The 12,233-nt window shown below is 30.3% G+C and overlaps 1 protein-coding gene across 3 annotated transcripts; it reads left to right on the top strand.

The window, feature by feature from the left end:
- The first annotated feature begins 4,427 nt into the window (after positions 1–4,427).
- Positions 4,428–11,731, top strand: LOC114417682 (AT-hook motif nuclear-localized protein 7-like). Of its 3 annotated transcripts, XM_028382779.1 has the most exons (7): positions 4,428–4,558; positions 4,686–4,782; positions 5,646–6,059; positions 6,791–6,858; positions 8,365–8,496; positions 10,446–10,607; positions 11,092–11,412. In XM_028382779.1, exons 3-7 carry the CDS (start codon positions 5,693–5,695, stop codon positions 11,401–11,403), a joined length of 1,041 nt encoding a protein of 346 aa, XP_028238580.1. In that variant the 5' UTR covers positions 4,428–4,558; positions 4,686–4,782; positions 5,646–5,692; the 3' UTR covers positions 11,404–11,412. The 3 variants fall into 3 exon arrangements, with proteins under 3 accessions (XP_028238580.1, XP_028238590.1, XP_028238587.1); XM_028382789.1 differs by lacking the exon at positions 4,686–4,782 and having other exon boundaries at positions 4,504–4,558; positions 11,092–11,731; XM_028382786.1 differs by lacking the exons at positions 4,428–4,558; positions 4,686–4,782 and adding an exon at positions 4,789–5,536.
- The last annotated feature ends 502 nt before the right edge of the window (positions 11,732–12,233 follow it).

Below are 12,233 nucleotides of genomic sequence, written 5' to 3'. Positions count from 1 at the left end.
TCCGTATGAAAATATACCACACGAATTTGCACGATAAATACATGTACATATTTCATTGGATATTGAAAAGATAAAAAAAAATTAAATTGCTTTTTTACAGAAAAAAATTTAAATTGCTAGTTTGCTGTAAATCAAATAATAACATTCGCACATTACTTCGTGCTATTAACAATTCATATTTCTCTTTGAGTTTTCAGCATGTTAAGTTATATAATTGAGTCGGTACATGTATTAAACAAACGAGTTATACTATTTGGTATGAGGATTTCTCGTAAAAGACCTGAACGAATTCTAATTGTCTTGTTTTGATTGGATAATTATATAATTTAAAAATGAATACAATTAAGAAATTAACGGAAATCAGCCAATATAATATTTGTGCATTAACTTTCATTCTTTTATTTTCATCTGAACTCCTAAAAATATTGATCGAGAATTAACATACTAATTATATCTTTTTTTTTTTCATTCTCATTATTTTAAATTTTTTTATCTAAACACAAAATTTTGAAAATAAAATGATTTTAATTGAAATATTTAAAATTTTTAAAATCTAAAATTTTTCAGAAATTATTGTTAAAAAATTAACGGAAATCAGCCAATATAATATTTGTGCATTAACTTTCACACTAAACATCATTTCCCTATGCATAATTAAATTCCATGTTTGGCCAAAACAAAAGAAATGTACTTTTGGGGTGAATGATTTCCCCTCCCCCCGCTTGCCAGCTTTAAATTACTCTAAAGACGTGTTTGTACATTAGATTCGCATTCATTATTTGAATGTAAAAAAAGTTATAGTATATGTGATACTACGGTAGTATTATATTTAATTATTTATGTTTATTGTATATTCTTGTGTTAAAAAAAAAATATTTTCTTTACACACATTAGGATAAATTACATATGTGCTCTTTGAGGTTTCTTTAAGAAAACACTCCAGGCTAAATCTATTAAAAATTAAAATGCACTTTATTCTTTTTGCGTTAACTTATTTTTTACTTCTACCGAAAAAAACCCTATATACTATAATTTATAGAGGTTAAGTAACTTTGTCTTTTGTTAACTTAATCAACTTGTTTTCTAAATCTACAAAAAAAAGTTAATTAAATTCTTGAACCTCTAGCATTATAAGAACCCTTTTAATATCATATTGTAACATTATGATATGGCCAAAATAATTTGTTATATATTTTCATATATACGGATATGCCAAATACTTTTAGTTATATTTTTATTTTTTAAATTTTTATACCAACATAAATTGGGATGTCAAAATAGTTAGATAAATTTTAGTGTTTTATTATGCTTATAATGATTTGTTAATTCTAAAATATGAATTTCAACTCTTTTGTAATTTTTTTCCTTAAAAAAAATTCTTTTTCAAATTTTTTGACATAAAGCCTTTTGTAATTTAAAAACTTATTTTATATTAATTTTATATATTAAAATATTTTAGGTCTTCGTGCCTTTGTTTGGTGTTTTTAGTTTTTCTGAATGATAAAAAAATATTAATTTTGTATATCATATCATATTATAGTTGTATTGTTTCTTATGGTTTCAAAAATTTGTTGTATCGCTATTTTTGTGTGATTTATGTCCAGTTTGTAACATATTTTTAAAAAAAGTGATTCAAATGTAAAATAATTTTGTGATTATTTTAAGGACATTTAAAAAATAATAATTTATGGTACAAATTAGACTACAAAATGACAAGTCATTAGTTTGAATTGTCTTGAACTATCTTTTAAGTAAAATTTAAGTTTGAGTTTTATGGATAAAAAAAATATAATTAAAAAAAATTTATTTAAAAATGATCAATTAAGTTATCGACAAAGATTAATATCACTAAAACTAATAAATGTTGGACACCAATGATTAAAAAAGACTTACAAAAATTAAAGACTAAAGTAAATGGATAAAGAAGGCATATTTTGAGTTTGCAAAGAAATGAATTAGAACACAGATTCACAATTGCTTTGCCATGTGAACAGAAAAACACACTAAGAACAATTTGTTTGGCCTGTGCAAACTTTTTTTTTTTACTATTTTTATATTTTTTGAAAAAAAATAAGTAAAATAAAAATATTTGACATTTTTATAATTAAAAATAAAAAAAAATTTAAAATCAAAATCCTTAGTATTCTTTTAAAAGCCTTCAAATTTTGTACCAAAAAGAAAAAAATAACTATATAAAAAAGAAGCCTTTAAATTGCCATATATTCTTCTCGATATTTTTTGGTTGTTATGGATCAAGCAAAATTTGGTTTGGTTTGGTTTGAGCAAAAGTTCAAAACTAATTCACGTTTCCCCTACCCCTCTTCCGGTCAATAACCATGTCATTAGATGCAGAAATAAATTTGTTTATTTATTTTTTTTGTCTGAGAAATAAGTTTGTAAGAATATAGTATTTTTTTTATTTATAATAAATCTAGGTAGAGTGTTGTTTCGATAAAGCTGAAGGGATCCAAACGTAATTTACACCCATCATGATAAGCATTTAACATGGTTTGAAAATTGATCCCACCTAAAATTAAACACCAAGTACATAATTAGTCAGTTTTTTCACATTAACTTTTTTCCTTATTATTATTATTATAATTTGAAAATAATCAGGTGAAACGTTATGAAAATTATAATAATCTAGATTAGATTAGATGAAACGTAACTTTAAATTTGTTGATGGAAGCCATGACTTTGTGGGCAAGATATGCTTTTTTCTTTTATTTTTTCTTATAGTATTTATCAAAAAATATTAATTATTATTTTCTCTTTCACTCACGGGTAAGGAAAGTCTTTCCTAACTGAGGCAGCTGGCTACCTGCTACAATGACCAATCCCCACTGTCACGTGACACTGTGTGCTTTCAGATTTTCTAATACGTAATAAAGAGATCTCGTCTTGTTCATCACTTTCCTTTTTCTTTATTAGATATTGTATGCATATGCATTATGTCATGAATACATTACTTCATACCACCTTTATATAGAAAACCAATAATATCTAACTTCACCCGTAAACTTTAATAGTAGTAATTATTAAGTTCAATTAGTTTTTTATTCACAAGAAAATAAAATTCAATTAGTTTTTTATGACATACTAAATAAAATAGTCCTAGAATTTCTTATTTCACTCCACAATAAAAGATTAAAAAATACGTAAGAATATAATTAATAAAATAATAATTATTTTAATCTTGGATAAATGATAGATAAATAAAAACAAAAAATCTTTAAAAATCAGACAATTGAAAAGAAACGAAGAGAATATAAGAAAATTATTGAATTATTAAAAAGTAATTCAATTTTTTTTAAAATAAATTATTTTTTATTAAAAAAATCAATTAGATTTTTTTATTAATTATAAGAAAACTACTTAATAGTCCAAAAGTTTACAATTTTTTTAGATTTACTTGATATCATCTCTTTCTTTGTTTCCTTCCATAATTCTCTTAATTATTTGAAATACGCTATACTAAGACACATCGTTAAGTGTATTTTCTGTAATGATGACGACAAATGTATGTGTGAGTTTCGAAGAAACTAAATAGGGTGTTAATGTCATTTGCTTTACTTTTAATGATTTATATAATATGAAAAGTAAAACGGAACATTAAATTCCATTAAAAATTATTTAATGTTTTTATTTTTAACTTTTCTTTACTCTGCAAATAATTAAGATGATTGTCAGGTTGATATTTTCAAAGAAGTAGTAATTGGCGATATATATTTTGAAAGTATTCAAAAGATAAACAGATTATTCCACATAAAATGATATTATTATAATAGTGGATGTTTATGAACGAAATATCACTATTACATGAATCAAATCAAAGACTTTTTTTGTCTGGTCACACTTCAATTTTGTGAATGGAAGCAATCCTAATGAACACCAAACCAACACATTCAATGTATTTAACAAAATTTTCAGTATAAATAATTGCAAAAGTATAGAAGAAAAAGATTTCCACTTCAGTGGCATTACATGGTAATTAAAAGTGACATCAAGGACATAAATTAATCTCATCATCTTTCATTTTGAGAAAAAAAGACAAAAAGGAGGTCAGCGGCAACATAAAGGTTTGGCCGTCCAACCCTGTCTTTGCAGCTTTAAATAGGAAAATTAATTAATTGGTGAATAAAAAAAGAAAAAGGCACCACTTTATTTCCTCTTAAATTAGATTGCTTTATAACAAATTTACCATATTAACCATGGATTCAACATATGTACACACACATTATGATTATTATTATTATTATTATTATTTTTTGATTTTTTTTAAATTGCTCATCACGGACGTCAAATTGTTCTTAACCAAATTGTATTTATCGGGTTTAGGAATTTATTCAAATCAAATAATAATAAAACCTTTAATATTATTTATTGTTTAATTTAAATACACTTTATCACCCTTGTTTTTCTCTCCCTTATTTTTAATTGCTGTAACAGTAGTAGTATTTATTTTGAGCTTTCCATTTTTCTCTCTTTTTCAACTTTCAATTCAAGCAGCTTTGGAAAAACCAACCAGCCAACGGGTTTTTTTCACCTCCTGAAATTTGTAAGTTGCTTTGAATTGAATTTTCCAGAACATATACAGTGTTTTCTTCTTCTTCTTCTTCTTCTTCTTTGTGTTTTTTCTTTCTTTCATTTTGTTTTTGTGTTTTCATTTTCTGGGGTGAGTTCAGTTGAGTTAGTGAGTATCTTGTTGAGCTGAAAAAGAAATCTGAATACAAGTTTTCAGCTTTGGAAGAAGCTTGCTCAAGTGTGGAATCACAGTGACAGGTCATGATCTTTGCATTCTGAAGAATATCCACACACTGAAGTTGATACGCTTTTCATAAGAGAATAATAAATAAGAAATTTTGTTTCAATTTTTTTTTATTTTTGGTATTTATTACTATTTCCCCCTCTTTGTTTCAGCTTTCTGTCTTTTAAAGTTTGGGATAATGCTGGGAATGAAGCAGATTTATGCTAAAGGGTGTTGTTTGTTTTTATGTTTTTGAAAAGCCTTTGATGTTTTTGTATGGCTTATGCTTTATTCTGAACTCCAGCCTGAGAAATATTTGAAGCAAATGAATAATTTTTTTTATTTCACCAATTTTTTTTCATAATTATTTTAGCCAAATAGGGATTGTTTTTTTTTTTTTTTTTTTTAATTTTTTTTATAATTGTACTATTTTACTCATTTTCGTTATTTTGCTTTTAGTGGCTAATATTATTTTTTTTCTTTTTCATCTCTTGTTAAGAGGTAAATTTCTGGTTCCTGTGATGAAGAAAAAACCCAAAAACTTATCTTTGATAGAAAACAACTGCATTTCTTGTTATGATTCTCTACTTACTCTGAACCCGAAGTGATGAAATCCTTTTTAATTTTTTTTTTCCATTGTTGCAAAGCTAAAGTCCCTAATGGATCTCTGCTGATAAAGTGAAGCAGCTTCTTGTGTGAAACTAAAATTTGCATCTTTGTTTACCTTGTTACTTGTCGGTGAGATCCTTAGATGGGTTTTCACTGTGCTTTTGTTACATGCTGTAGAAGGTTTGCAGGCATTGATGCTTTTGCTAAAAGCTATAATTTTTTGTAATGAATTATGCTCTAGTAATCCATTTGCTTTCTAATTGTTCTCTATTCTATTATGGGATTGTAGGTGTTGGTTTGGTAATATAGGCCTTGGAGTGAAAATTCAATATTTGTATGGAAGCCAGAGAAGGTATTAGTTCTGGGGTTACAGTGATAGGTGCAGAAGCTCCATCAGCTTACCATGTGGCGCCAAGGAGTGAAGCTCCAAACCAGGTTCATGTCCCTGATGGTGGTGGTGCTGCTGCTACAGCTGCACCTGTTGGTGTCTCACCTGTGAGTGCGGGGTTGGATGGAACAGCAGTTAAGAAGAAACGGGGTAGGCCGAGGAAATATGGGCCTGATGGGTCAGTCACTATGGCATTGTCACCAATGCCAATTTCGTCGTCGGCTCCGCCTTCTAATGACTTTTCCTCCGGGAAGCGGGGGAAAATGCGGGGGATGGACTATAAGCCATCAAAAAAAGTTGGTTTGGATTATCTAGGTAATGCATTTGTTTTTGTCTCTTTGATGATTTTAGTGTTGATTGCTCTTGTTGGTAATTAATATGGCTTATCAAATGACTTTTCTCTGTTTCTGATTGTGAATTTACTTGTTTGTCTTGGTCTTTGAATTTGCTTCCTGTCTAACTTGTGAATTAGTTTCCACAAATTCATGACAAATTCCTTATTATTTTTAATAGCTTACAAGCCATCCTTTTGTACCAAGAAAATTTGCAAAGAAAGGTACAATGAATTACTTGGGAAATTTGTTAATTTCATGCACGGATTAGGAAATTTGTGTTAGCAAGGGAGTCTGCCTCTCTTGACTTTCATTTGTTACATTTTTACTTTTTTGGGGGGATGATGAAATATGCAATATCATTGAGATTGAATGCTTCTGTTGAAATGACATGGTATTTCTTGAAAGGTAAGCTTATTTTTTAGCTTAACCTTATTATCATTTAGGTTGGTCATGCCTAGTCTTCTGGAGCAGAGTCTTTTGTCTTGGATTTATATTGGCATTGCTTAATCTCTGAATGGCATGGCCCCTATCCTAAATCCTAATTGGATTAGAAAATGTCACCAATATTGTGTTTTTTCTTTAAAATTCCTACTACTTCTAAGATAATTTAAATATCCAGGGGGAAATATATCGGTGCTTTTTATAGATATTATTGCTTACTTTCTACGTGTCAACTCAGTTAAGTAATATCTATTGTTGGTACTTCTGTAGGTGACTTGAATGCATGCTCTGATGGTACAAATTTTATGCCGCATATCATCACTGTCAATGCTGGCGAGGTATGCTTCCCTGGGACAGGACAAGGGAAAAGCTTCATTTAATTTGCATGAGTTTCCTTTTGCTTTGAATTTGTATCAAGTGTTTCTTGTTATTCTTATCCTTGAGGGTAAATAGTACCTGTAGTGATGTGAATGTAAGGTGTTTTTGGTTGTATTTTTGTTTTTTATGTTTTAAAAAACTATATTATAAAACATTTTTTTGAAAACTAATTTTAGATAGTAGGAGTGGGGGAAGATGATGAGATAGTGTGGGGAAAATGATAACAGAAAACTGAAAGTAAGAAACCAAAATAACTTGGAAGATTTATTTATTTTAAACTAAAAAAGTATTATTTTTTAAAACAATTTTCAAAAACTAATCTTATCAAAACATTTTTTTTTTGTATTTTTCTTTTTAAAACAGAAAATAGATTTCAAGAATGGGAAACAAATAGACCCTTACTATGTGATATGTGCCTCCCTGATTTTCTGTCATACCACTGGTTATGTCTTATAGACTAAAACTATCCATTGTGTGTAGGGTGTTGCTCACTTGCTGGTTTCTAGGTATACATTAAAATTTTCAAATAGACATTAACCATTTGCTACCCCTTTATTTGGAATTATAAATCTACTGAAAAAACTGCTTAAATATCTGTTTTTTTAATTGTTATTTATTTGTAGTTATAAGGATGACAAGTATATGCAACTTTTTCTTTGTTTTATGAGTGGAGTTTGCAAATGGAAATTCAAGTCAACTCCTGGAATACTGTTCCCTTGTCGCCTCACCCCCCCTTTAAAACCAATGAGAATACGAAATAAGCATTTGCTTCTGGCTAGGTATGGAGTATGGATATCTAGACATCTATTCAGTAGGAGTTCTGCCAGTAAAATAAATTGAAAATAGTTGAAAGCCTTATGAATTTCTGTGTGGTGTAAGGTGTTATAAATAGAAATCATTTGTTAGGCAAGCATTAGTTTTCTGTTTTTACATGGTGTCATATAATTGTTCTATATTAGCATTTTTGTTATCATAGGTTTGTGTCTATCTACTTTGGTTATGATTCCTAGACTTGCATATTAATGCCGTTGTTTTGGATTGGCAAACTCACAGATGTTTATGAATAAATATGTAGAAATCTTGATATCATCTAATTTGAAATATGGAAATAGTTAAGAAAGGGGTGGTGTTGCTAGAGAGAATGAGAACATGCTATATGGTGTGGGAATTAACAAAGTTGCTAATGAATAGGATTGGATGTTACATTGGTTTTGGCGATATTAATTTGATGAGCAAACAATTGTATTTCTTTCTATGTTGACTTCTATGGTGTTACTGTTAACATGGTTCTAGTTCATGGCAAAAAAGTTTGAATACATGGGAGAAAGCTTAGTGTTTTGTACTTTTGAAGGAGAAAAGCCTTCATTTATACTTTCCCTAAGCAATGTTCATATTTTACGATGCTAAAACCTTTTCCAAAAGATAGTTGAATGAGGTTATTTTGTTTCATTCTTCGGCTGTTGTAGGACATCACGATGAAGGTGATATCCTTTTCTCAACAAGGACCACGAGCTATATGTATCTTATCTGCTAATGGTGTGATTTCAAATGTTACACTTCGTCAGCCTGATTCTTCTGGGGGTACTTTAACTTATGAGGTGCGGCAGTAATTTGTGCCATTGTTTTATTTTATTTCATTTTTGCAAGCTTACCTTTTTTTACCATGACATTTTAATCCATTTTTTCACAAGAATCCTGAATTTGTTTTAACTTTAAAGCTCATAAATTCATTTGGAACTTCTGTCAGACCAAAACACCTTTTCTGTTTTATTTTGCTTGCCTTAAACTTGTAGACTTAGCTAAATAAGCAATTAAGCATATATAAATGAAACTTGCACTCTTCCTTGTGCCTATTCTTTTTAGTGTTTCATAATGACCTTTATGACTCATTCAAGATGGAACCATTATTGTTGATGTGATTTATTTTTTTCTTTTTCAAGTTTATGCTTGTTGTCTAGGCTATATTGCATCTGTTTGATATTTTATTTGTATGTAATTAATGCTCATGACATTAAATTAGGAATATGAATACAAGTTTTGGGGATTACAAAAATAATTATATTGCTAATATTTATTATTTATGGTCAAGACACAAATTGAATTACTAGTAATGTTGTCCTGAGTTCTGCAAATACTTACTATTTAGTAAATTAATTGTGGCTGTGAGAAAGTTGAATTCAATGATATGGTGCAATTTTACTAATATTTGTAGTCAATAGTGTCAGTGATTATGCTATCTGTTATCAATAGCAGTTCAGGAGAAGGTTATATCTTATGATCAATAATTCGTGAGAAATAATAATAATGAAAAATCATATAGGGAAGATTTAGAGTAGTAGTAATAAACAGACAAAGAAGGCACATTGCCAGTGAATCTTTGATGTGTCCCATCACAATTCCACTGCCATGTTCTGAAAATATGGAACTGTTTTTTTGTTTTACATGCTCCAATTCTAAGTAGTCAAGTGTTCTTATTAGTTACTACTTACTATCATCCTTCTTTTTTATTATTACTGCCTTTGATCTACCAGAATCATTCTAGTGACCTGCAATTTCCGGAGAATACCACAACCTTCTGGTGACAATCTCTGGGGATTTTTTCTAACTTGACATCATGTTTCAGCCACAGTTTTCAATTTCTGCTGCCAATTCCTCCTTCCAGCGACCTGAAATGCTTCTCTGGCCATTGCCAGTGGTCCTCTGCCTTGGCTGAAAGTTTTCCAGTGACCTCTCCAGCCAAGAATTACCACAGAAAGGCTCATGCTGAGCCAATCTACCAGCTGCCAAAAGCCCGTGAATGGATTTCCCCGTCATACTCAAGCTATTCTGTTTAAGCCTTTAAGGTCTCACCACTACCATTTGCCTTGCCAAAACATTTAATGGTGTCTTTCTAGTGACATTTTCTTTCAAACCAGATCCAGAAAGCTGCTGCTGCTGCCTGGCTTATTTGGGGTTTTCTTTTTGTTTTGTTTGTCTAAATTCTGCTGGTAGATTGTCTTCTTACTACTACCATTGTCAGCTTTTACTATTCATAGCTTTCTTCATTTTACCATGGACGGATCTCCTTGCAAAGTTCTTGTCTGGTGTCTTTTCACCTCCACGTGACATTCTATTTTCTATTTATCTCTTATTTAGATAAAAAATAAATGTTTATTTGCAACAAGCTTAAAGCGTAGCTTAAAGCTTGGAATTAGCAAATAAATATGTTCATGTATCTCATGTATTGTAGGGGGTTGAGTTAGGCATTAAGCCCAAATTCTAAGAAACTGTAAGAGAATTAAATGAGCTTATATTTATATTTATCAAATTATTTTTCATATTAAGAAGACTGCATGGTTTAGGTTTTACTTTATGTATGGAAATGACTGCCATAGAAATGTGGTTTTGATATTGTCTTTGCTGGTACTTGATGATAATTTGCTTAAGTTCATCGTTGAGTTGGGAATTGTAGTTTTGTTTTTTGATTATTGACTTGTTCATGATGGTGCTATAAGCCTATACCTATATTACCTTAAGTTTCATTTTTCTGAAAACATTTCTTTTGTAGGGCCGTTTTGAGATACTTTCCTTGTCTGGATCATTCATGCCTACTGATAACCAAGGAACAAGAAGCAGGACTGGTGGAATGTCGGTCTCGTTGGCTAGCCCTGATGGCCGTGTTGTAGGTGGCGGAGTTGCTGGTCTTCTTGTAGCTGCCAGCCCTGTGCAGGTAAGTGATCTCCTTCTCTTCTCATTTAGTATATGCTCAAAATAATGGATAAGTGCATGTGTACTTATATGCTTGATAACTGAACCATATAATATTCCCAAAGTATATTGTCAAACAAAATGGGATTGAGAATTGAAGACAGCCAGCTTGCATGTCATGACAAGTGGTCGGTAGACTTTATTGTAGATTCTGCTATAAATTAGGCTAAGTTAAGGTATAATAATTCTTCCTCAAATAAAGGATCACTTATTGCATGTTTCCCGAGCATGTTATAAATGTGATTTTACAACATACGTCATCTTCGGTTATTAAAAATCAAAATCAAGTTTGCTTACTATACTTTTGAGATAGAAGTTTCTCAATATAAATCACTTCACTCCAAGTCTGATTTTAATCAAAATCAATTTTGTAAAATCAATATCCAAAATAAAGTTAGGAAATGCTCACCTAAAGGCACTTATGCATGGTCCTTTTTTATGTTTAGGTGGTGGTGGGAAGCTTTTTACCAAGCAGCCAGCAAGAACAGAAAATAAAGAAGTCAAAGTCTAGCGATTATGGAGTAGCAACTGTTACTCCAACCATTGCAGTGTCTCCTACACCACCACCTCCAACCAATGCCGAAAAAGAGGATGTGAATGTTATGGGTGGAGCACATGTACTGCAAAATTCTGGAACCCTCAACTCTAACCTCACTCCTCCCAATGCCTTTAGAAGAGACAACTGGGTCAACATGCACTCTATGCCAGACTCAAGAAAGTCAGCCACTGATATTAACATATCTTTGCCTGATAGTTAAGTTGATGTTCGACGCTCACTCTCGATCCTCAAGAACTCTTGCTGACAACATTCATGACTCAGCTGTTTTATTAATGTTTACAGTGTTCTCTCTCTTATCTAAAGATTGTTTCAAACGTGTCTGATGTTTATTACCATAGGATTTAGTTTCAGTGTTGTAAGTTGCAGCTAGTTAGAGTATCTGATATATTTATCGGCTGATTAGGTAGATGCTGCATTCTGCAGAATTATGAGTAGGCTAATTCGGATGTAATGAAAACTTGTTTGCATATTTATTTATGACTGAATTTGTGGAAGAATTTGCCTTTTAAGTTTGTTATGTTTTCTTCTATTTGGTATGTTGAGGTTTGTTAGTTGTTACTACAGTTTAAGGATGTGCTTTGATGACATTCAAAAATATAAAAAAGAGGATGTGCTTTGATAAGCTTTACAAAAAGGTTTCTGTAATATATGTTTTTATATCTATTATTTTTTGAAGAATAATCCTTTGGAGGAGTAAAAGGAATGTGAAAAAATGAATTAAACAGGAATTTGTTTATAGTAAAAATATATGGGCAAATAGGCTTATGGAACAGTCTCACCTCATTTGTTAGGTTCAAAACTCCTGTGGTTTTAATTTTGACAAATTTTTCTAAACCAAATCCTATGCTTTTTAAATTAGTTCTATTGATGAATTTGAGAATGTAACAAGGATAACATCACTTTGTAAGAGAACATCAATTTGTGTGAGATATTGATCAAAATGCAAGAACTGTTACTAGAAAGGTGAATGTGCTCACGAAGTTATGAACAAAGACCCAGAAAGTGTTAACGGGTTTTACCTTACCTATT

This window comes from Glycine soja, chromosome 1, assembly GCF_004193775.1.
Source record: "Glycine soja cultivar W05 chromosome 1, ASM419377v2, whole genome shotgun sequence".
NCBI lineage: Eukaryota > Viridiplantae > Streptophyta > Magnoliopsida > Fabales > Fabaceae > Glycine > Glycine soja.
Note: the sequence above shows the minus strand (reverse complement) of the source record. Positions and strands in the feature narration are given on the sequence as shown.

Bases quoted from the DNA above. Each gene is read 5' to 3' on its own strand.
- LOC114417682 (XM_028382789.1), top strand. From the start codon at position 5,693: ATGGAAGCCAGAGAAGGTATTAGTTCTGGGGTTACAGTGATAGGTGCA. The intron at 6,060-6,790 runs GTAATGCATTTG...GTACTTCTGTAG, and splicing joins AGTTGGTTTGGATTATCTAG to GTGACTTGAATGCATGCTCT. The intron at 8,497-10,445 runs GTGCGGCAGTAA...TTTCTTTTGTAG, and splicing joins GGGGTACTTTAACTTATGAG to GGCCGTTTTGAGATACTTTC.